General features: G+C 36.5%; 1 protein-coding gene across 26 annotated transcripts; it reads left to right on the top strand.

Moving 5' to 3' along the window:
* Positions 1-1,485: 1,485 nt before the first annotated feature.
* On the top strand, positions 1,486-24,644 carry ZMYM1 (zinc finger MYM-type containing 1). 26 transcript variants are annotated; one of them, XM_070594724.1, is made up of 12 exons: positions 1,512-1,598; positions 8,489-8,719; positions 9,918-10,087; positions 11,219-11,291; positions 11,492-11,741; positions 13,071-13,252; positions 16,837-17,011; positions 17,102-17,314; positions 19,333-19,486; positions 20,371-20,508; positions 20,695-20,732; positions 21,254-24,644. In XM_070594724.1, the coding sequence occupies exons 6-12, from the start codon at positions 13,164-13,166 to the stop codon at positions 23,549-23,551; spliced, it is 3,105 nt and encodes a 1,034-aa protein (XP_070450825.1). In that variant the 5' UTR covers positions 1,512-1,598; positions 8,489-8,719; positions 9,918-10,087; positions 11,219-11,291; positions 11,492-11,741; positions 13,071-13,163; the 3' UTR covers positions 23,552-24,644. The 26 variants fall into 26 exon arrangements, with proteins under 26 accessions (XP_070450865.1, XP_070450818.1, XP_070450767.1 ...); XM_070594843.1 differs by having other exon boundaries at positions 1,532-1,598; positions 17,102-17,616; XM_070594764.1 differs by lacking the exon at positions 8,489-8,719 and having other exon boundaries at positions 1,486-1,598; positions 19,378-19,486.
* Positions 24,645-25,267: the final 623 nt, after the last annotated feature.

The following is a 25,267-nucleotide window of genomic DNA, read 5'->3' as shown; positions in this document are numbered from 1 at the left end:
GAATTGTGATTAGGTCAGTGATGGTCATTTGATGGAGTTAGCACATTGCTGGAAGTTTTTTTCCCCTAACCTATCAAGAAATACACTTCTATATCCAATGAAAATATCCTTCAGGAATGGAGGTAACATAAAGACGTTACTAGAGGAGGAAAACCAAAAGAATTTGTTGCCAACAGACCTCTAAAAGAATTGCTAAAGGAAGTTCTTCAGATAGAAGGGAAAGGATACCTGAAGGAAACCTGGAACATCAAGAATGAAGGAACAGCAACAGAAGTGGTAAATAACTGGGTAAACATCATAAACTATTCTCTTCAGTTCTTTTAAAAATATTTGATTTGACAGCAAAAATTAAAACACTGTCTGATGGGGTTTACAATTCTGATACATAAGACAACTATAACTTAAGGGTGGGGAGAAGACAAAGGAACTTATATGGTGGTAATATTTCTGCATTACACTTGAAGTGGTAAGATATTGATTCTAAGTGGACTATGAAAAATTACTTATGTTTATTGTAATTCCTAGAGCAACCACTAAAAAAAATACAGCGAGATCTGGTCACAAGCACAATAGATAAATTAAAATGGAATACTAAAAAATGTTCAAATTAGCCAAAAGAAGGCAAGAAAAGGGAACAGAGAATAATGGTATACCTAATTATTGTATACTATATTAGGAAGGTAAGAGTAACTGTTGGAGAAATTAACTTCAGTTACCAGTCTATTATTCAAAAACACCAAAGGATCTGAATTTGAGGTTAACTGGAGAGGACATTAGGTACCATAGAAGCTGTGGTCAGGAGGCCCTTTTGGCGTGGATATCCCATTCACAAAGGGCCTCATTTAAACTTTTAATAATATCTCAAGAAGTATAGTCAAAGACAGAATTGCAATAAATTCATCATTCAACTTTATATATCTTTTATAATCCTATTATGACTTTTAAAATAGCACAATTATTTGATCCTAAACTTTTCTGAGGTGTTGAAAGAGTTAACTTGTTAAATAGCATTTAAAATATGCCGTGATTTTTGCCACACTGTTTGGGAATTACTTTAATTTTAATATACTAAGAGCTCCCCAAAATGGAAGAAGCCTGCACCCCATCTCTGTCTCTGCGGATAATTCCTTTTCCTGAGAACTTACTCTGTACCTGGCCCTTTACTAACATTGCCTTTCTAATCGTCACAGCCTATGACGCAGGCGCTATAGTTATCCCCATTTCAAGTATGAAGAAATTGAGATTTACAGAAATTGCCAAGAGAGCCATCTCTCCAATCTACGAAATCTAATTGCCCCGCCTAAGCTCTGAGTCAATCCCAACGCTACCCCAGCCTTTAAGGGTCCAAATTTGGCTGCCACCCAGATAAGGCTAAGTGCCTAGGCGGCCTTAGGGGCTCTCCCCCTCCAACTTCTCCCACCTCCTTTCCCATCCCAATGCCGCAGTTTGCAACCCGGTGAGAAGCAGGCCCGCCGGCCGGGCTGCGCTGCGCATGCTCGGCCGCAGAGCACGGCGGGAAAGGGGCGGGCCCGCGGGATGGTTTCGCGTCGCAGTTGCTTTGAGAAACCGCGTGCGGAGGGCGGGCCTGAGAGAAATTTGTAAGTCCCCTGCGGCGGCTCTGGTGTCGGTTTCCGTTCCTGTGCCCTGCGGGAGGTGGGCAGAGAGTTCCGCCTGTGGGAGGGAGGCTGAAGAGTCGGGTCGGGCCGGGTTCCTAGAGACGAGGCCCTGGCTGCGGGCTCCGCCAGGGGAGGGTCGGGAGTTCCGGGTCAGGCCCCTGGGTCGTTTGTCGTCTTCTTTAACGTTGTCCGCAGAGTCGGGGGGCGTCACCCCCCACAGCCGGCGTTTCCCGCCGCCTGCTGCTCCTGCGTCGTAATAGGCTTTCAGCCTTGGGTCTCTGTCCCCCACCTCTGTTTCTAAAACATTCATCTCATCTCACCTGTGGCTCTCCTTCATTAAGCAAGGATGTTTTCAAACTTAAAAAAAAAATCATGGAACTCCTTTTGCAAGTAGAGGTGTACACGAGATCTCAGCTGAAAGAGATTAAATGATTACTGTAAAAGTTTGGGGGGAGGGAGGAGGGCGAAAGGGATGAATAGGCACACGTGTGGTGATGGATGGTTACTAGTCCTTGGGTGGTGAAGATGATGTAATCTACACAGAAATCAAAATATATAACGATGTACACCTGAAATTTGTATGATGTTATAAACCAATGTTACTGCAATAAAAAAAGATAATAATAATTACCGTAAAAGTTTGACTCTTCATCAGTTTGGACTTGAAATTGGGATTAGATGAAGAGGCAATGTTTATCGCTTTATTTCAGTAGGTTGCTCTGGTAGATAGGATTGAGTGTGTCTCGGTTTGCATGGACTGGTGTTTGCAAACGGTAACTTCCAGCTTTATCAGGATGCAATCTCGGCATACTTTTCAATTAAACTGAATCGAAAGCTTGCAAATAGTTAAGTGAATTTTCTCTGTAAGAGTTGAATCCCTAATAAAGCGTGACAATAACTTGTATTCCTCATCACAAATCTAGAAGACAGGAAGCCCTTAAAATTGATGACAAGAACTGTGTTACATTTAGCCCTGACAGTATCAGGACTCAGCAGTTTGCCAATTTAACTCTTAGGTTGAGGCAAGAGCGTTAGAGGATTTGATGCCCTTGCCAAAATAGTGTAGTTGCTTCCAGGGTTTTCTGTGAATGAACATATACAGGTCAGAATCCCAAAAGGATAGGTGTAAAGCTGTAACCTTCTTTATCTGTAATACAGCGACAAGGAATTGGACTATATTCACCCAGGTGGCAGGAAAAGCTATTTGATGGTCTGTGTTAATCTAGCACAAAGTAATGCTTTGGAAGTCTCCAAAATACTTAACGTTTGTTATATAGCACAGTTAAGTATCTCATTTTATTAATTTTTTAAAGTAAATTTTTATTTAAAAGACGAAATATGAATGAAATGTTTGCTGAACTCCAAAAGCTACTGATTTACAAGATGAAGTTCAAGGTTTTTGGTGTTTGAGGACCTTCCTGATATGACCTGTGTCTGCTTTCCCAACTGCCTTTCTTTCCGCTAGCACTCTTGGCATTTTATCTTCATTCATAACTCCACTTCTTATGGTTCCCATATATTTATTTTTACACATGCTGTCCCTTATACCTGGAATATCCCCCATTATTGCTTCATAGACACCTACTTTAAAACCTAGTTCACATTTCACCTTCTGGAATACTTCTTTAACCACCTTCTCTTCCCTCGTTTCTGCTTTGTACCTTGTGTACACTTCCATTGTTGCATACTGTGCTGGGCAGAGTATTCTGAGTGAGACATCCTCATCTGTCTCTGTAACCCCAGGGCCTAGGCACTTCATAAATAGTGGGTCCCCATTGCCTACAGAAGTAAGCTTGGACATTTTAGTTTGGTTTGAAAAGCGTTTAGCTTTCTGCCTCCAGCCTTCCTATCAAGCCAGTAAAGGAGCTTGCAGAACTCAGCTGAGTAAAACAAATCTTTGCGAAGTGTAGCGTGTGAAGAAGTGGCTGTATTGCAAAGAAATAAGAGTTTAGAGTATACGTGCTTCTTGACTCCGGTGGTTTTATTTTTGCTTGTGTCCGTACCACACTGTCTTCATTACTGTAGCTTTAGAGTAAGTCCTCCAACTGCTTTCCTTTGTGAGACTGTCTTGGCTATTCTAGGTGCTGTTTTCATTCTATACCCATCAAGTCATCTTGCAAATTCCACAAAATCTCCTGCTGGGATTTTGATCTGAAGCTCATTTTGGGGAAAAGTGAGTTAACGATATTGAGTCAATCAGTGAACATGCTGTTCTCTCTCCATTTACTTAGATCTTCCTTAATTTCTCAGCATTGTTTTGTTTTCAATGTAGGGATCTTGACATATTTCATTAGATTTATTCCTATATTTGGTGTTTTATGATACTATAGAGAATGGTTATTTTAAAATTTTTATTTTCTAATTGTTTTAATACAAAGAAATTTAGTTGATTTTTGAATATTGACTTTGCTAAATTTACTTAATAATTCCAGTAGTTATTTGCAGATCCTTTTGGATTTTCTATGTACACAACATACAACTTAAAATAATGACAGTTTTACCTAGTCCTTTTCAAAATTTCTACCTTTTTTTCCTTGCATTATTGACCTGAGTAGAACATCTAGTACAATGGTGAAGAGAAGTGATAAGAGAGGAAATTTTTAAGTATTGACCTCATGTTAGCCTATGATACTGCTAAATTCACTTATTCTAGTAGTTTTTTACTGGAAAGGAGAGGAGATTCCTCAGGGTTTTCTGTATACACAATCCTGCTGTCTACAAATAAGGACAGTTTGTTTACTTCTTCCTTTCCAATCTTTACACCAAACTTCACGAGTATTTCACTTTAGCATAAAGAATTTCCTTTAGCATTTCCACAGTTTAGGTTTGCTAGTAATCACTTCTCATCGTTTTCATTAATCTGAGAATGTCCTCATTTCACATTTATTTTGGAAGGATACTTTTACTGACTATAGAATTTTAGGTAGATTTTTTTCCAGCACTTTAAAGATAATCCATTGGTTTCTGGCCTTCATTGTTTCTGACAAGAAGACAGCCTTCATTCTTATTTTTGTTTCTTCATATGTTAATGTCCTTTTTCTCTAGATGCTCTTAAGGTTTTCTTTTTCACTTTCGTTTTCAGCTGTGTGACCATGATGTATCTGGTTGTGTTTTTCTTTATATTTATCTTGTTTATTATTCATAGAGCTGCTTGAATTTGTGTGGTTTGATATTTTTGTTCATTTGAGGAAATTGTCCAGCCAGTGTTTTTTCAAATATTGCTTCTGTTGTATTGTCTGTTGTCTCTTATTCTGGGACTCTGTTTACATGTGTGTCTGACCTTTTTGCCGTGTCTCACATGTTACTTACATTATTTGTATTTTTATCCTTTTATGCATCAGTCTGATTACTTTCTACTAACCTGTCATCTGGTTCACTAATTTGATATTAAATTCATCTATTTAATTCTTAATTTTCCTATTCTCAAATTTTCGTGACTTTTTTTAAATGAATTTCAGGTCTCTAATGAACTTCTCCATCTTATCCTCTATTTTCTCAAACATATCAAAGTCTTCACCTGATACTACCGATATGAGTCACCTGTGGATCTGTTTCTATTGCCTTTTTTTCCCCTCTTGGTTTTCAGTCACTCTTGTTTGATTTTTTTGCCCATAAATTTTTATTGTGTTATGAACATTGTGGATGAAAAATTTTAGAGACCCTAGATGTCCTTTCTCCAGAGAGGGCCAAGTTTCCTTTAGGCAGACAGATAGTACTCGGAAGTTACATTGATCCTCTTGAGGGTTGGTATTGGGCCTTGTTAGGGCTAGTCTGTTTCGCTTTGCCCTTGCTTGGAGCAAGTGATCTTTTCTCCTGGGATGTGGCCCTGACTGCTAGGGCATGGCCTCCCTGGAGTCTCAGCTCAAAGTCCAGGTCCCCTCTACCCTTGCCGGGCTTAAATTTCAGCTCTGTTCTTAGCTCTGCAAAGCTACTATAATCTCTTCTCAGCTCTTTAGCCTCCCAAATGCTATTTTCTGCTAGTTATTTTGGAGTCTTCATCTGTAGAGGTGCAGTTTAGGAGTCCGCTAATGAGCGGAGGAAGGGATATTTCCCTCCACTCCTGGATTGTGCCTCTTGAGTTCCGACGACTTTGACAACCCAGAGCTCCGGTCTCCTTAGTCGGTACGCTACTGTTTTGTACTTGGGCTTTTTCGTCTGCCCTGTTCTGTAAAGTGCCCTCAGGGGTAAAGCCTGTTAATTTTATAATTGTTTCCAGTGGGAGATTTTAGCATGCTACTCTGTTACTCCTAGATTTATCAGTCTTATTTTTAATTCATACCAACGTGATAAAATCTGGAGCTGAGTGGTTTATTAGAAGCTGAGTAGGATTTGAATAAGCAAAAATGATTTTGCAGGTTGGAGAACAGTATGAGCACAAGTATAGTGGGGAGGAATTAAAAGATTAAGGTGAAGCAGTTTGAAGCTTCAGGTTTACATAAGCAATGTTGTACTAATTTTCCAGGAGGAAAGTGTGTACATTCCCTCTGGAGTTCTGTTTGTGTGTCTAGAAGTCACTCCTGATGGCTTGCAATTTCCTTGTGGTCTCATGTTTTACTTTAAAAATGAATGTGAATTTTGTTTTCTGCTTCATAATATATTCCTCTTTGGTTTAAATTCAAATGTTTTAAATTACTTATTACCAAGTAGTATTAAGCAGGAGGAAGACATGCCACATTTATTTTATGACTATTAATACTCTCCAGCATTTGTGGTTTAGCCCCAGTTTGGAAAGATGGGTGGAACTGTATTAAAAAGAGGTTTTTAGGACTTATTTTACTCTAATGTGCGTCTTGTTGGAAAAGGAACTACAGGCATACCTTGGAGATATTGCATATTCGGTTCCAGACCACTGCAGTAAAGCAAATATCTATTGGTGATGACGGCTCAGGATGGTTAGTACTTCTTAGCAGTAGTTTTTTTTTTTTTTAAGATTTTATTTTTCCTTTTTGTCCCCAAAGCCCCCCAGTACATAGTTGTGTATTCTAGTTGTGGGTCCTTCTAGTTGTGGCATGTGGGACAGCGCCTCAGCATGGCCTGATGAGCAGTGTCATGTCCGGGCCCAGGATCCAAACTGGCAAAACCTGGGGCTGCCAAAGTGGAGCTTGCAAACTTAATGACTCGGCCACGGGGCCGGCCCGTATTCATATATGTTTTTGCTCTTTTTGTTTTTCTCGTATCTATATACCATTTTCCCCTGCCTCAGAAATATATTTTAGATTAATTACATTTTCAGGATGCTTTCCATTATTTGCCTATTTTGTGATGACTACATATTTGAAGGAATTCCAAGATGCCAAAGGTCATAGATTCTTTATTTTTAATTGATGTTTAGATTTGCATAGTATATTTACTTAATGACAATCTAGCAGTTAATTTCCAGTAAGTTTTGCTTTGCTGGTTGTGTGTAATGCTCAGATGGGCTGAGAAGAGGTGTTACGAGCTTCTGTTGCACTTCACAATCAGGCCTTATTTATTTAATTTTCTGCCTGGGGGTAGGGCTTTTCAGTAAAAGCTGAGTTAAAGATCAGGGTGAGGTAGGTGGTGAATCCCAAACTCAGAAATAAAAGATAATGGCAGAATTCCTTTGGTTTTTTATGTATTAACTCTGAATAAAACCATAGACCTGGAATTACTCCTGTAAGAACTTTAACTTATCAATATCTGTTTTACTTATCTCATACCAACTATAATCATTACTTGTGTCAACTTAAAAGGCAAATTTGCCTGTTATTTTACCCTCAAAGTGAGTTTATTCGGGAATAGCCAAAAGAATTGCAATTCTGGATGTGCATGCTGAGGCGAACCATAGGCAAATCCAGACAAGAAAGGAAGGGAGCTTGCTTTTATAGAGAAAAAGAGGGGTAGGCCGGGCTATTCTATACAAAAGTCCATTGGAGGAAAGTAACCCTTCAGGGCGGCAATGGCTTCTCATTGACTGAGCTTTGGCATTTCTCACTGGCTGGGCTGTTGCTGGTTGGGGAGAGAAATCTTCCTTCAGTAGTAAAGTAGTTGTACTTCTTGTGAGAGATGCAAGCTGTCTCTTTCTGTTTGGAGTAATTGAGGATGTATGATAGGGCTTGAGTGCTCCCCCTGCAGGCCTTTCCGACTCCAATTTAGTTAAGGTTTTTTGATTAATTTCCAGTTGTGTTACAAAACAAAACTGAGTAAATTGGAAGATCTAATAGGCTTTATTCAATGATTCACAAATTGGGCAGCATCCCATCTAACAAATAGAAGGACTCTCCAAGGAGTTGTACAAGATAGAAGGCTTTTTATAGGCAGAAAAAGGGTGGGACAAGGAAGTTATTAGCAATAGAAAATACTGTTTCAAGCAAGGTCACTTCCCTTAGTGGGGAAGGCAGGAGGTCTTATTGTGCAGATTACAATGTCACTGGTGTTGATCAAGAAGTTCCAGGCTGATTGGTTTAAAATTCTACTGCTGAGAGGCTGAAACTGCAGTTAGGTTAGATATTAAGTCTTGGGGTTTAACACAAGTGACTCCATTTTGGGCTTGTTTGTTTTTAGCAGTTATGAAGCCCTTTTTGAAAAGTATCTGTTTGTCTTGAGGGTGATCAAGGAAGGGGAGTGAAGGAGACCTGTATGCTGCAGCCAAGCTAGGGTGGCAGGAAGGGAAAGAGTTCCAAAGGACTTAGAATTGGAGATGGCAGCTACCAGAAAAATGGAAAATAGACGTGAGTTAAGGAAAAAGAGAAGCCAACCCTGGTGGTCTAGTGGTTTAGATTCGCTACTCTCACCACCGAGACCTGGGATTTGTTTCCTGGTCAGGGAACCACACCACCCCTCTGTCAGTTGTCATACTGTGGCAGCCACATGTTGCCATGATGCTGAAAGCAGTGCCATTGGTATTTCAGGGTGGAGAGGTTTCAGCAGAGCTTCCAGAGTAATACAGACTAGAAGGAAGGACCTGGCCGCCCACCTCTGAAAAAATTGGCTGTGAAAACCCTACGAATAGCAGTGGAGCATTGTCTGGCACGGGAAGATGAGAGGATGGTGCAAAAGGACCAGGCAGGGTTGCTGTCTGCTGTGTACACAGGGTCATTAGAGTCAGCATCGGCTTGACGGCACTAACCAAAAACAGTAAGGTAAAAGAAGAACACAAGGAACCAATCCATCTTTGAAAAAGAGGCCTTGTGGCTGAGTAATCAAAAGGATCCTGTAGCTCCTCAAAAGTCACAAAATGGAATTCTTTTTTAAGCCTGAATGCACAACAATCTTTTATATTATGATTTTGAGTTTTAGCTATCTATTTACGAAAAAGGAGTCCATTGATTGAGGGGTGCAGGCATGAGGTGTAATGGGAAAATGGAATCAAGACATATTTAGAAGGTATATTTGATCCAATTTTGTGATTAGATGTGGGGACTTTGGGAGACGAGGAACTTAGGACTACCCCCTAGATTTCTGGCTTGGGAAATTGGGTATATGTGATAGTGCCATTTACCAAGAAAGAAAACATGTGTAAAGCAGGTTTATAGGGATAATATAACAATATAGTTTTAAGTCTCTTGATTTTGAGGGACTGGTGGAACATCCAAGTGGAGATAATTAATAGGCAATTAGGCATATGGGCTGAAACTCAGGAATGTAGGGGAAAATCAGCCTGTAGATGACAGTTGAATTCAAGGTTGTGCCCATAGAGCAAGTGAGAAGAGTCCTGGGGAATTGTGCTTTGGAGGAACAAGTGAAATAAGTGTTTGAGAAGAAGACTGGCAAAGAAATAGGAGAAATAGGTCTTGGAGCCATAGGATTCACGGAAAGAGAGAATTTCAAGGATGAGGGAAGGAGTGGTCAGAGAGAGCAATAGTTTTAGAAGTTGGATCCCTGAATGTATTTAAATGTTTATATGAGAGGACCAATAAGCCGGGAGGAGGAGCTGGAGATGCAGATAGTGAAGGGCTCTATAGGAGGGCAGTGTAGGCGAGCCACAGTGAGTACAGGTGGTTGGGTTAACCTCAGATAGAAGGCATTACATTTTCTAAGACTATTTGATAAGTTAAAAGTAAACTTGCAGGTTTGGTGGTTTTATGCTATAGTTAGGCCTGGGGGCATAGAAATGGAGAGACTAGTCCCAGAAGAAAGCGTAGAGTTGTATCTACTGGAGAGGTATAAAGCAAAGTTATATTGGGAAGTGATGGATGAAGAGAAGGATGCCAGTGTCGGTACTGTGAAAGAACCTTGAGGCCAAGCTGTCTAAAGACCCTTTTGTGCTTCTAGAAAATTACCATATTTAAAAAGACTGATTGAAAATCAGACTCTTTATCAGTTTATATTTTATTTTAGGAATCTGGAAAATGTTCCCCAAGAAGAAACCCGTTAGTTTGGAACTGGAGGATTCCTTTGCATCAGATACTAAGATGAAAGAACCACTGGTAGATAGTAAATGTGACAAGGCAGTGGCACCACAACTAGGGGGGCTAAATGAAATTAAGACGGAACTCGACAATGCTCAGGTGAATATTTTACCTTATTTTCTTTTTTGTAAGAGCAGCATTTAATTATAAAATTTAGTTATGCAGATGCTGGTTTATTGGTTGAAAATGTTAAGTCCTATCTTCCCCCAAGCAGTTGATCAAATAATACAAGGTATGTCCTGTTTAAGTGCCATAGCGAGTATATGCGAGAGTGTGATTTCAAAGAAGAAGGAACTGTTTGGAATTGGGTTTGGGGATTGATAAAAGAAGTGCTTAGGATATTCTGGGCCTAAAGTTAACACATTTTTGTTTTCATTTTTCTTAACTTGAAACAGTACAAATAACCAGTTATACGTTTTTATGCTACTGCTTCTATTAAGTACATTTTAAATTCTTAGTTTTTTTCTGTATAATTTTTTTATCCAAATTAGTTTCATGTTTATTAAATTTTTTAAGACGTATCGCATGCTAAAGAACAAATAAAGGGTAAACTGACTCAAGCTGTGAGTGTTCTCTAAGTAGGGCCAAATTTCCTTTGAATGTTTGTGTATGAACCAGTTGAAATTTCTACTGAAGCAAAAAGTAAATTCAGTTTTAATTTATTTCTAGTATTCTGTTTAGCAATAGGCCTAAAGTAAATCGGTATCAAGTACAGATATGACTCCCATCGAGTCGGTGACAGTGGGGAATGTTGTCCATCTAGGAAGTATCTGTCGCTTCTTCAACCCATGGACGTTCAAGCGCGTAGATCAAGTTTAGGTGGATTACCTGCTGCTCTGAAATAAGTCTTCCTTTGTCAGACTCCTTCAGCCCAATCTAGCAATTTTTGTGTTTAAGGTCTTTATGAAGACAATTAGCTGTTAGTGATTAGAATAAGGAGGGAAAATAGGTGTCGTTATTGGGTCTGTCTACTCTATTTGTAGTAGCTACTGAGAGGCTGTGTTCACAAAAATTTTTGAAGTCACATCTAGGTAGGTACGATAGAAAATAATACAGTAGTTGATTGGTGTTATCAGCCAAAGGTCACCAAAAAGAGAGTGCTTACATATGTACCATGGTTCGATTCAATTATATAGTTCACTGCACAGGCTTGAGCAGAATTGATCATTTTCTATAGAATGACTGGTTGTTTTAGACACATCGTATTCATTATTTTCAACTCTTTTTTAGGAGTATTGTCAAGCCCAACAGCCCAAAACTCAGGAGAATGAACTGAAAATAAATACTGCGTTTTCAGACAGTGGTAATAGAATTATTTAAGTTAATATTTATTCTGACCAATATGGTAGCCAATTTATTCTACTTTTTAAGAATGCCTTTGAATAGTGCATTGTTTGTTTTGGGTTTCAAATCCAGGAGAAGTAACCTCTAACAGAAAATGAAAGAAGCATAGTTCATTCTTTGTAAATACTAATTGTTTCCCTTCCTGTTTTGTGTTTATAGCTTCGCAGTTGACTACAGGCATTCAGCTTTCTCTGGCATCATCTGGCATGAGTAAAATGCTTCCTTCAGTTTCAACCGCAGCTATTCAGGTTTCCTGTTCTGGTTGTAAAAAAATTCTTCAGAAAGGGCAAACTGCTTATCAGAGGAAAGGGTCCACTCAGCTCTTCTGCTCCACACCGTGCATCGCTGAATACATTTCATCTGCCAGTTCACCAGCAACTCCCAAGAGAACTTGTTCTAACTGCTCAAAGTATATAATTCTAAACTACACCCCCTCTTACTTCCCTATATAGATCTTGATCAGAGTCTTGGTTGTAATTTTCTACGTTTTCATTTTTTCTGAAGAGGTATCACCTTGGTTTAGTGAAAAGAAGCTGCTGCTTCTTTCAGTTCCTCTAATAGATTCTTCAGAAAGTTTTTTTGTTTATTGAGAGATTTGCAGAAATTAAAATGAGTTCTGTTTATCATCAACTTTAAATAATATGACTTCCAAAACTTATTTTCCTACTTTTGCATTTGGAATTCTCTTTAAGTAGGATTGTATGCCCATTCTGTTTTATCATTTAACTGTATAGGGAGCAATTACTAAAAAATTAACTATATAACAGTTATTTTGGATCCTCTAAGGTATAAAATTATATAATGTTTCTCTTGTAATGGTAAATGAAGTTATTTAATTCTTTTGAAAAATTGAATAGCCATAGGTAAACATAGATGGATGAATGTAATCTTTTCAAAATTTCTATGAGCTATCATTGCAGTCTTTGTTGCCAACTTTTTTACATATGCGAGGCACTTTAGATGCAGAGAAAGGAAGTAGTAGTAATTTCATAATTAGTGAAAAATGTCCTGAACTTCAAACTCTACCCTGAGATATAGAAAGGATCAATGCTTTGAGAGTCCTTATTGTACCTTAATTGTGGTCTCTTAGTGCTCATTAAATGCTAATGCTAAAGTTTTAAATGTCGTTGTTTTAGAACAAGAAATATAGAACAGGAAAACACATAGGCCACCAATTTTGCTTCTAAGTGTAATAAATTCCTTTCAGATAATGCCTTGTTTTGGAATCACGTTGCCGTATTTGAATCTTGCTTCCTTCATTTACAGTTACATTTTGCTACTCAAAGTGTGATCCCTGAGCAGCTGTCATCTGGAGCTTGTTAGAAATGCAGAATCTCAGGTCTTGCCCAACCCTATTTAATCAGAACTGCATTTATCCCTAGGTGATTCATATACATGCTAAAGTTTGAAAAGCATTGAAAACTTCTTAGTCTTCCTATCTGTTTTGTTAAATGTACATAAGAATGATGAGCATTAAATAATATATTTAAGGGATCAGAACAATACTGGCATGTAATAAGAACTCACTAAATGTTAGTTAGCACTATTATTCTCTTAACAAACTCACAAACCCTTTTTATTGGTTGCTTCAGCTCCTTGTTTGGCTGCTGCTTGAGTTCTTACCCGCTGGAACTCTATTTACCTTTCTCTTGTGCTTTTTCAATACTGTACTTTGTCTTTTTTCTTTTTTGCTATGCACTGTATGGCACTCTCTTTAGCCTGCTTTCTTTCTCTGCAGAACCGTAAAACTGGAAGGGACCTTAGAGATCATCCAGTCCAAACATTTTCTTTGGGTTTTGAGGAGACTGAGGCCCTGAAAAGTTAAGGCATCATGTTGCTATGTTTGGAGTTTACCCATTATACATCTTCAGCAGATGTCCCAGACAGATTGGAAAGGCTGAAGAAGGAAAGATTTAGTGCGTAAGTTGTTCTCTAAGGCAAAGAAATCCAATATGAGCAAAAATATGAAGGAGTTTTCCTTTGGAATAAAATTTTTTTGATAGAAAATACTATTGTACAGGTTGGCGGAAAAGTGGTAGTAATGCTTGGACTAGGAGAGGCTGTCCACCTATTGTTGAGAGTAACCTAAGCTTTTTTCAAAACATTTTATTCTACATCAGTTAGCCTCTGGTACTAATACATAGTGCTCAAGATTTTACCTAATTATCAGTTATTGTTGAAGTTTCTTTTATGGCAGTGATTTGAAATCTGTTTTGAGTTAATGTAGTTTTTGTTCTAATTCATGGACCAAATGAAAGATAGCTTTGAAAATGACAGTTTAAATCATATTAGAAAAATAAGATTTTTTTTGAGAACTATATATTTAAGAAGTGTTGTTTCTGCACTTTAGTATCCCAGTGGGAACTGGCAAGAGATCCTGAAAGCAATCTGTAGGGTTCAAAATAGGCCCATGCACTAATGCCATAACACTTATTTGTAGAAAAGTTGTTTAGACATATACTCAGAGTTTGTTTAAGCTGTTTTTAGGCACTTTTAACAAAATTCGTTTTTGATTTTTTATTTATAAGGCCTTAGGGAGATTAGAAGCCAGCACTCTAGTGTGCTGATCGCAGTAAAACCAGTCAGCGTTTCAGACTTCCACGCTTCTGCCTTGCGGTTCTTCTGCCTCCCTTTGCATCTGACTCATTTCTTTCTGTCTTAAAGGCCTGCCTCAAATATCTTTACCTCTTGTCTATTCCCACACCATTCCCTCCTCTCCTCTTACTACCCCCACCTACCTAGATTAGTTATTTCATGGTGTGTGTTTTCCTAGTGTTCATAACTCCTAAAGCATTGATCGTAAAATTAATGTTTTCAAAGAATTGATATTGCCCCAGTTAGACTATGAATCTCTTGACATCAGGGTCTAGATTATACTCATCTTTATATCCCCAAGGCCTGAACACTACCTGGCACACAGTAAATCCTAGAAAAATTTTTGTCAAATGAAGTACAAGGATAGCATAATTCAGATGCTGCATTTAGAGCTATATTTTAAACCAGTTAAATGACTGATGTGATAATGAAATGCACCTGTTATTTTGGGTACCATCTGTTTAAGAAGCAGAAAGATCATAATACACTAAAAATGTGTAAATGTTGAAGTGTTAAAATAGTGTTTATTTCAGGAGTCTTTCATCTGGAAAACTATTATCCTGAAAGATTGATATTCTGAGGGTTCTAGATAGCCCGGTATCTTGGTATTTCCTGTAGCAGCAGTTCTCAAATTTTCTGGTCTCTGGACCTGTTGACACTATTAAAAATTATTGAAGACCCAAAGAGCTTTAGTTTATGTAGGTCATATCTACCAATATATACTGTGTTAGAAATTAAAACTGAGAAATTAACTGTGACTAACTCATTTAAAAGTAATAAACTTCAGTGCCTGCTGACATAAATAATATTTTTATGAAAAATAGCCATTTATTGTTTTTAACTTAGTGAGAAGAGAAATTTTAAGAAAACGTTAGCAAGCATTGTTTTATCAGTTTTGCAAACCATTTTAATATCTAGCTGGGTTTTCATATCTGCTCCTGCGTTCAGTTTGTTGCAAAATGTTGTTTTGGGTGAAATCTGAAGAAAAGCTGGCCTTACAAATATGTAATTGGAAAAGGGAGGTGTGTTTTAATAGCCTTTCAGATAATTCTGGCTGCTTTTCTTTGATACTACACCAGAAAACAAGTGGTAATTTCTTAAAGATTAGTTGCAATGTGGAATCTGAAACCATATCAGTGAATTTTTTATACTGTTAACGTTAAAATTCATTGGTCTATTTGTACTTTGTATGGTTCTTTCACCCATGAATGATTAGCAGTATATGCTGTCATCATTTGGAAAATATTGGTTCACTGAATTATGCACATCTTCCAAATGTTGACATATTTCATTATGCAATATTTTAAAAATCACGGTTTGTTAAAAAAAAAAATCATCACTAATCTCATCAGGAAAGTCTAAGTGTTGGAAAACGATCAAGCTGGAGGTGGCAGATACAATTTTTCCAAAATTCTAATTTTCAGTGAAAGCTCAAATTTTATCATTGGCAGTGAATATTGGCGGTTGTTTTCCTTGAAGTACCGGTTTTACTTTATTCATTTTTGAGAAAATAATCTGCCAGATACCCAATTCTGGATAAATTTGTCTGATAGTTGTTCTTTCAAGTAAAAATGTGTTCTCTGAAAATAACCTAACTCAGGTTGTAACTATTATCATTCCCACATGAGCTTTTCCTTGAGATGACCATTGTACTTGGGTGTGCAGGGGAAATACTTCATGCCTGTGTCCCATTTCATCACACAGAATATTAGAAAGATGTACTCAAGGATCAAGTAATAAAGTGAATAGTTTTACAGCAAATGAATGGCAGTGAATAACAAACACTAGTACATTTTGGTGCCACTGCCTTGATTTGTGCTAAAGCTCTGGCACTTTTACCCACCATTGCTTTTTTTCCCTCCCAGTTTATTGAGGTGAAATTCATATAACAAAAACCATTTCAGTAGCATTTAATAAATTCACAGTGTTGTGCAACTACGACATCTAGTTCCAAAACATTTCTATCACTCCAAAATAAAAATACCTTATCCATTAAGCAGTTTCTCCCCATTCCGCTCTCCTCTCCCCTTGGCAACCACCAATCTGTTCTATCTATGGATTTATCTATTCTGGATAGCTCATATAGATGGAATCCTACAACATGTGACCTTTTGTGCCTGGCTTCTTTCCCTTATAATGTTGTTGGCGTTCATCCATGTTGTAGCATGTATATCAGTACTTCGTTCTTTTTTTTTAAATACCTGAACAATATTCCCCTCTGTATATACCACAGTTTGTTTATCCATTCATTCATTGAGGGGCATTTGAACTGTTGCCGTCTTTTGGCTATTGTAAATAGTTCTGTTAGGAACATGTCTGTATGTGTACTTTCTTGAGTACCTGTTTTCCATTCTTTGGATTATATACCTAGGAGTGGAATTGCAGGGGCCCACTCTTGCTTTTGCATCATCAGTTCAAATGTCAACACAGTGAAAAAGGCAAATAACATCTTAATATTATGGAAATAGTTTTGATCTTGTGAACCCCCTGAAAGTATCTGGGAGATCCCCAGGGATTTGCAGAGCATACTTTGAAATCCTCTATCCTGTAGATTCCAGAGTTGGTCAGGTATGATTTCTCATCGTCATTCTATTATCACTAACACCAACTAATACAGGCTAGATAATCCTCAAAACTGCACTATCAGATGGGTTTTACATTCCCACTTTACAGATGAGGAAATAACATTTAGGGAGTATAAATGATTTATCTGTTGTTACTTAATATAAATGGTAGAACTAGATACTCAATTGGGATCTCCTTATTTCAAGGCTGATGATGTTACACAGTTCTTTAGGGAAATGAAACAATAGGAGAGAGTTATTTGAGGGAGTGATTTAGCTTATGAAGAGAAAGAAATGATAACTGTGGTAAAAATGTTTAATGGTACTCTTGTTATTTATTTTTAGAGACATCTTAAATCCAAAGGATGTGATCAGTGTCCAGCTGGAAGATACTACCTCTAGCAAAAGTTTTTGCAGCCAATCTTGTCTTTCATCATATGAAGAAAAAAGAAAACCATTTGTTACCATATGTACTAATACCATTTTAGCCAAGTGCAGCATGTGTCAGAAGACTACTGTTGTAAGTTGCATTTTTTTTTAACCTTTAGGAACTCTGATTATTCTGCTTAAATATCAGAGTTTTTACTGAATCTTTTTTCTTCAATCCTAGATTCAGTATGAAGTAAAATACCAGAACATGAAACATAGTCTTTGCAGTACTGCCTGTTTTTCAAAGTTTCACTCTGCTAACAACCTCATCATGAACTGTTGTGAGAACTGTGGAGCTTACTGTTACACCAGCTCTAGTCTGTTCTGTATACTTCCGATGGAAGGACAGTCTCATTACTTTAGTAATTCAAAGAGTATTACAGCATATAAGCAGGTATGAATAAAGACCATTGGCACAAAGTGAGGACCACTCCATTTGAATCTGACTGCATAGGAATCAAATGAAAAATCGGAGATTGAGTTCCTTCCGTTGGTTGCCTTGTGAGTGGTTCCACTTTAGAAAACCATGGGGATATGTATTTTAGTACCTTTGGGAATAGTTTCAGTTGGTAAGATGGTGAAGGAGATGAAATAAAAGGCCACTGACAGCTCCTTCTTGCATAATAATTCATGATAAGTGCCGTATGGAGATTTTCCTGAAGAATCTCAGGGTGATCATCTTATCTTGAAGAAAAGGCAAGCAGTTTTTAATTCCATTTATTTAATTCTTACACCTGTGCAAGGTTAAGATGACTCTTGTATGTCAAATGCTTTTTCTGAATCAATCATAGGAGGAAATAAACCAATGAGAAATCATCCCCTGTTTCTAATAGGAGAGCCTTGATTGGGTGGTTCTGAGAGCAGTGAAGCTGGCCCTACTTTGGTGGACTGAGTGAGGTGAACACAATTAGTGATCTGAACCCCTTTCATGAGATGGAACTGTCACATATCTTGCTTGTTCAGATGATGCCTTCAGACCTAATATGAATTCTTCCTTAAAAATAAGCAGTTGAAAATGGGATTCTCAGCAGTTCAAATAGGTCATTTGTGAGCCATATGTTATCCATGGCAGAATACCCACACCATAAGAGTATCCTGCCTTGGGAACAGAAATGGGAGAATGGAAGCCTTCTTCCGAAGGCAAGAAATGCTGTTCCTTCTTTTCCTTCTTTATGCCTCACACTCATTAAATAGGCCTTATCCTGTTTAAAGGCCTACATTGAGTACTCAGTTACTCAGCCTGTGTGGTGGGGCAGGGCTGACCTGGATATACTGAGTGAAAAAGCACCACCTAACCCTCTGCCCTGCATGGAAGATGTTGTGTGCTAGTGATAATGGCGAAGACCCATTGCGTTAGTGAACTGTAATCAAGAATTAGAAAAATGTTCAAATTTATGAATCTAAAAACAGGGTGTCTTTTTATTTTAAAAAGTGGATTGTTTTGTATAATTGTAGTTATTTTGGCCACATCTTCTTCATAGAGTATATTAGTTTAGTATTAGCTTTCCCATATGAATAATAAATTAATTATAAATTATGCCACTAATGTTGCTTAATGTTAAATATTGGTGAATTGTTAGGGGTTTCTCAAAATATAAAAATTTATACTAATGATAAAAATAGAAATTTTCAAATTATACTCTACTTTTTGTTTTATTGTTCCTTTGCCAGTATTCTGTTCTTTCACAGAAAAGGAAAATCTGTATAAGTTATTTTCATTTGTCTTTGAACTTTGTGTGCCCAAAAGCAGTTCTAGTTCATCGTTGCTGTCGGTGTTAAGTTCAGGAATAACGGTTCGTGTTTCACTAGAGAGACTAAGTGGTGAACCTCACAGTTGATATCCTTTTCCTTTGCACACTTACTGCTTACTGAACGCACTGTATTTTATACCTCTTACTGCTTGTATACTGCTTTCTTACAATATGCTTGATTTACCATGAAGTTACCCTAGAAAAACAGTGATTCCCACAGCATCTTGTAACATGCATTAAGCATCTTTTTCTGGCTCCTCCTTAGCACGAATAGAAGGCTTTCCTGAGTTGATGCCCAAGCTGGAGTTGAAGAAAGACCAAGAATTATAACACTTTGTTTATTTATCCAGTTGGCTTTGATTACCTGGAATGATGAACATCTTCTATGATCACTTTCTTCACTGCTTGCATATGTATTATTACTGCTACTAATAAATCTGACATATGATATAAATAGTTATCTAATAAACCAGTTTCCTTTATTTTAGTCATTGCAATCAATAGTGCCTTTTATTCTGGTTTTTAAGAAAGTGTAAAATGTGACTTCACTGTCGTTATTTGTAATATTTCAGCTAAGAGCAGTGGTAGTGGGTTTGTTTTTGTTTGTTAGCAATGTATCTCATATACCAGGAATATGAATATTATTTTAATCTCTAAACAGAAACCAGCTAAAACACTTACATCTGTTCTTTGCAAATCGTTGAAGCCCTCAGATGAAATGATTGAGACTACCAATGACTTGGGGAAGACAGAGCTGTTCTGCTCTGTCAATTGTTTCTCTGCTTACAATAAAGCTAAGATGGAATCTTCTACAGGTAATATTTGTTTAGCAGTTATCAGAGGCTTAGTAGTTTGAATAATATTACCGCTTTCCTTTACTTTATAACCTTGATTCATTTTCCAGTTAAACCAACTTAAAAGTCAAAACAAACCAAAACTTGTTGCATTGTTCGCCCGTATTTCTGTATAAAAGTAAGGCTGCTTTACCACCAGAGATTTAATATTTATTTGTAAAGATTGTTGTCTTAGAGCATAAAATCTTGTACTTAGCCCTGCTTTGTAAAAACAAGGCTATTAGTTACATTTTTCACATGAAGTAGAGCTAGTTGGAAATACTTTGAAATTCACTAATAAAAAAGCAGAAATAATCTAGAGCCAACTGAGTATTCCATCAGAGAGCCTCATATAGGTCCACTGGTGCTGATTACACAGACAGTAGAGTGAATGATGCCCCTGGGGCTTGTACATCATGCGAACTGGCTTATTAGAGAAAATCTCTGCAATACTAGCTTAAACATGAACCCAGCTCCATTCATGTTGAGGTTTCTGAAGCCTGGCAGAGTTAGAAATGATATCCATGTGGAGGTTCTGTAGGAATCTCTTTTCTCTTCTTCATGGGTAATTTCTTGGTGAAGATTTGCTTGAAATTTCAAGCAATAGTATAAAAGAACTGAAAAATTGTGTGCAAAGGTAAAAGATATAAAATGATAGGAAATGCAAATTATCGATTTAATGTTGTTATTAATGTTAGTCTAAAGAACCTGGCTATCCCTAAGCCCTAATAAAAATTACTCCAATACTCAGCAATACCTAAAGCAATTAGATATTTGCATTGTTTGTTCAAACACTTGTTATTAAACAGCACTTTGCGATTGATTGATACTGCCTGGTTTATGATAAATCTTTTTTTTTTTATCAGTAAATGTTTCCTTGGTGCATAGTGCTTCAACGGAGCTTCTTTCTCCAAAGAAAGATACGACTCCAGTTATAAGCAATATTGTGTCATTGGCAGAAGCTCATGTTGCCCTGCCCATCATGAACTCTGATGTCTTACAAGGTAAAAAGTGATGTAAAGATATTTGACATATATAACATACATACTGTTTTGCCATACTTGATGAATCTGTGCATATTCTAAGTTTGGTTTTATTGCCTGATATGAAATAAGCAATTATAGTTTATGATGTTATTTTGTAGATTGTAGTATAAGATCTTTAATTTATGCTCTAATTTATTTTAATAGGTACAGTTTCTTCAGTAACAGCAAATGTCATTGCAGATGTAAGTTTTAGTCTTAATTTTTTTTGCTACTGTCTTTTTTCAGCTGATTTTGTATGTGTGTATTCGTTTATATATATGTACGTATATGTATAAGCTGTATTCATTCCCATTTTCATCCTAGAGCTCAAAAAAGTAGAACAATAAACACCTTCCGCTGTTCACATTCAATTTCCCAGATCTCGTTTGACTTGAAATTGTTAATAAGAATATTTAAACAGAAGTATTACTAGTCATAGTTTTTTCTTTGGATTATTTTTAAAATATTGATTAAGCAATTCTAATTACCTGAACAATAAAAATTATTTTTATTGCAATTACATACTTAAAGATCCTTTGAACATTTAATGCTGAATCTAGATTGCAAATAAATAAGTTATAAATAATTCTTAATGTTTCCCCCTAGTGGAGCTCATACTGTAACTCACCTATTCATTTTATTGTGTTATTAGAATAGATATGTTCGACGTTTGAATTGATTATTTGAAAACTGTTAAATGTTGTTTTATCATTTTCTCTCAAAGATTTCTAAGAGTTCACCCTGTGAATCAAATAGTAGTGTGGAACAGCCAAGCCTTTCACCGTCTTCATCCGTACTCGGTCAGCATACAGTTGGCTCCAGTATAGAAGCACAGAAAGATCAAGTGGCAAACCAAGATGCTACATACAGTATGAAATCTGTGAAAATAAGTGATGGACTGTGTCACTCAAAACTTACATCCAAAATACAAAAAGTTAAAAGTAAATCACGAAATATTAAAAAATCTTGGCGTTCAAATTTTCAGCATTTGGGAAACAGTATTAAAAAGGATATGATGTTCTGTTATTCATGCCAGTTGTTCTGCCAAAAAAAATGTAGCTGTGGGGGAGAGTCACTTGCGGCCCAAGGAATTTCTAATTGGAAAAAAACTCTGGAAAAATTCAGAAAGCATGAAAAAAGTGAAATGCATTTGAAGTCATTGCAATTTTGGAGGGAATACCAGTTTTGTGATGAAGCTATCAATGCTCACTTATCTATTCGTGCAAAAAAGATTGAAGAAAATAAAAAGTACCTAAAGCTTATAATTGAAAATATTTTATTTTTTGGAAAGCAGTGTTTACCCTTAAGAGAAAGTGACCAGTCTGTTTCATCTGTGAATAAAGGCAGTTTTTTAGAATTGGTAGAAATTAGAGCAAAAGATAAAGGAGAAGAAATATTTCGACTTATGAATTCGCAAGTTGACTTCTATAATAGTACACAAATTCAAAATGATATTATTGAAATAGTAAAGACTGAAATGTTGCAAGATATTGTGAATGAGATCAATGTCTCCTCAGCTTTTTCAATAATATGTGATGAGACCACTGACAGTGCCACTAAAGAACAGTTTTCAATTTGTGTAAGATACCCACAAAAAACCTCAAAGGCTATCTTGATTAAAGAAAGGTTCTTGGGTTTTATCGATGTTGAGGAGATGACTGGGACCAGTTTGCATAGGGCTATCAGAACTTACCTGCAGCAAATTGGAGCTGATTTGAATAAAATACATGGCCAGGCCTATGATAGTACCACTAATTTGAGGGGAAAATTTAATAAAATCGCAGCAGAATTCAAGAAGGAAGAGCCAAGAGCTTTATACGTACATTGTTATGCACATTTTTTGGATTTAGCGGTGATTAGGTTTTGTAAAGAAGTAAAAGAACTCCGAAGTGCCCTAAATACTCTCAGTTCTTTGTTCAACACTATTCATATGTCTGGGGAAATGTCTGCAAATTTTCGAAACATTTGTAAGCTAAGTCAAAACAAAACATGCAAGAAACATACATCACATTCATGTTGGACAATCCATGATCGTACATTACTATCTGTGATTGAGGGTCTTCCAGAGATTATTGAAACACTGGAAGTTGTATCAAGCCATTCTTCAAACACAAGTTTGGCCGATGAATTGAATGATTTGTTGACATTGGTTTCCAAATTTGAATTTATCTTTTGTTTGAAATTTCTTTATCGGGTGCTAAGTGTTACAGGAATTCTTTCCAAAGAGCTTCAAAGTGAAACCATAGACATTTTCTCCTTGTCTTCAAAAATAGAAGCAATTTTGGAATGTTTATCATCTGAAAGAAGTGATGTGTATTTCAAAACTGTCTGGGATGGAGCAGAGGAAATATGTCAGAAAATAACCTGTAAAGGTTTTGAAGTTGAAAGACCTTCTTTTCAGAAAAAAAGAAAAATTCAGAAAACAATAGATCTTGGCAATTCAGATAGTATGTTTTTTCCTACCTCAACAGAAGAACAATATAAAATTAATATTTATTACCAAGGATTGGATACTATATTACAAAATTTAAAATTATGTTTTTCAGAGTTTGATTATTGCAAAGTGAAGCAGATTTCAGAACTGTTATTTAAATGGCATGAACCATTAAATGAAGCAACAGCCAAACATGTCCAAGAATTTTATAAACTTGATGCAGACATCATTCCAGAACTTAGATTTTATCGGCAATATGCAAAGCTCAACTTTGTCATAGATTATGATTGTATCAATTTCATCAATCTTGGCTATTTGTTTATTCAGCATGGTCTTCACAATAATATTCCTTGCATATCAAAGCTATTATACATTGCTTTGTCTTGGCCGATTACTTCAGCAAGTGCTGAAAACTCATTTTCTACACTGCCTCGTCTTAAAACATATTTATGTCGTACCATGGGACAAGTGAAGCTTAGTGGCCTGGCCCTAATGGCTGTTGAGCAGGAATTGGTAAATAAACTGATGGAGCCTGAAAGACTGAATGGAATTGTGGAAAAGTTTATCCATCAGATGAAAGAAATATAGTACTTATTTCGAATTTCCCTAAAAGAATTTTGTATTTCTGTTGGGCTGTTACAGTTTTTATTCCAAAATTTTGTCTTTCAGGAAAAATTTTTTCATCAAAACAAGTAACATTTAGTTCAAAATTCAAAAAACATGGAATAATATGCAGTGAAAAATTCCCTTCCTTTTTGTAGCCCAGTTCCCCCTCCCTGAATTATTATCTGTTTCTCAAGTGTCCTTCTGGAGATTTTTCATAAATGGTACCATGCAGTGCACACTGTTCTTCAGCTTGTCTTTTCCACTTAAAATGCTGTTTTTGAGATTGTCCCATATCAGTATGTAAAGAGGTTTTTTTTAAAAAAAATAAAGATTTTATTTTTCCTTTTTCTCCCCAAAGCCCCCTGGTACATAGTTGTATATGTTTAGTTGTGGATCCTTCTAGTTGTGGCATGTGGGATGCTGCTTCAGCGTGGCCTGACCAGTGGTGCCATGTCCGTGCCCAGGAGGCGAACCGGTGAAACCCTGGGCCCCCGAAGCAGAGCGAGCGAACTTAACCACTCAGCCACGGGGTGGCCCCTGTAAAGAGTTTCTTGATTCTTTTTTTTTACAACTGCATAGTATTTCATTGTATGGATGTACTAATATATTTGAGCAGTCGCTGCTGACAAACAGTTTAATTCTTTCCAATTTTGCTATTGTAAATAGTGCTGCGTTTAATAACCTTTTTCATAGATCATACTGCACGTGAGTTACTGCATAAAATTTTAAATTGGAATTACTAGGTCAGAAGATTTGTGCATTCTTATTTTTAATAGACGTTGGCAAATAGCTTTCTGTAAGGATTGTGTTGATTTACATTCCTACCAACAATGTGTAAGATTGCCTGTTTCCTCAGATATTTGTTAAACAGTGTTATCTAACATTTTGATCTTTGCCAGTCTATTAGTTGAATTATGGTATTTTATTCTCTGGAGGTTAAATCTCAGTAGAATTTTGTATTTTCACTCACAAATAAGCTTTGGTATCTGTTTGAGCCATTGGTATTTCCTTTTCTGTGAACTGTCACATTTAAACATTAAAACTCTAAATATTGTTGTGTTTTTGGTTGACACAATAGGAATTCTTAATCTTCTTTATGAAAATATAGCTTTTTCAAATAATGCCAAAAGAAAGGACTCTTTTTCTGTCTTTATACTATAGAAAAGTTTAAATAACAAAAGAAATCTGTTCCTCAAAGATTTGAAAGAATTTAGTGGTAGATATATCTAGGCCTGAAATTTTATTTTTTTGACAGAAATTTCTCTGCCACTTTTTCCCTTACTGTGTCTTTCTCTCTCTCATCAATTTTTATAATTTGTGATTTTTCTAGAAAGAGCATCCATTTCATTGAGGTTTTCTTTTCAATGTGTTTGCGTAGAGTTGTAGAAAGTGTTCTCTTAATTTCTTCTATATACCTTGACTGACTTTCTTCATTGATCATCTTCTGTACACATCTTCTTTCTTGATTAGGTAAACTAGTTATTTATTTTATTTAGTTGTTTTTTGTATGCATTCTTAGATTTATTTATCAATCCTACTTTACTTTTTAAAAAATTATAATTGATTCTAACATATAAAAATACAAAGAATGTAACAAGTAATATTTAGTCCTATTAAATCCTAACATTTTGCCATGTTCCAGATTGTTAACTTCAGAAATAAAATATTACAGATTGAGTTGAAGCTCCCTTGCAAATC

Source organism: Equus przewalskii, chromosome 2, assembly GCF_037783145.1.
Source record: "Equus przewalskii isolate Varuska chromosome 2, EquPr2, whole genome shotgun sequence".
Classification (NCBI taxonomy): domain Eukaryota; kingdom Metazoa; phylum Chordata; class Mammalia; order Perissodactyla; family Equidae; genus Equus; species Equus przewalskii.
This window is presented reverse-complemented; position numbering and strand designations above follow the sequence as displayed.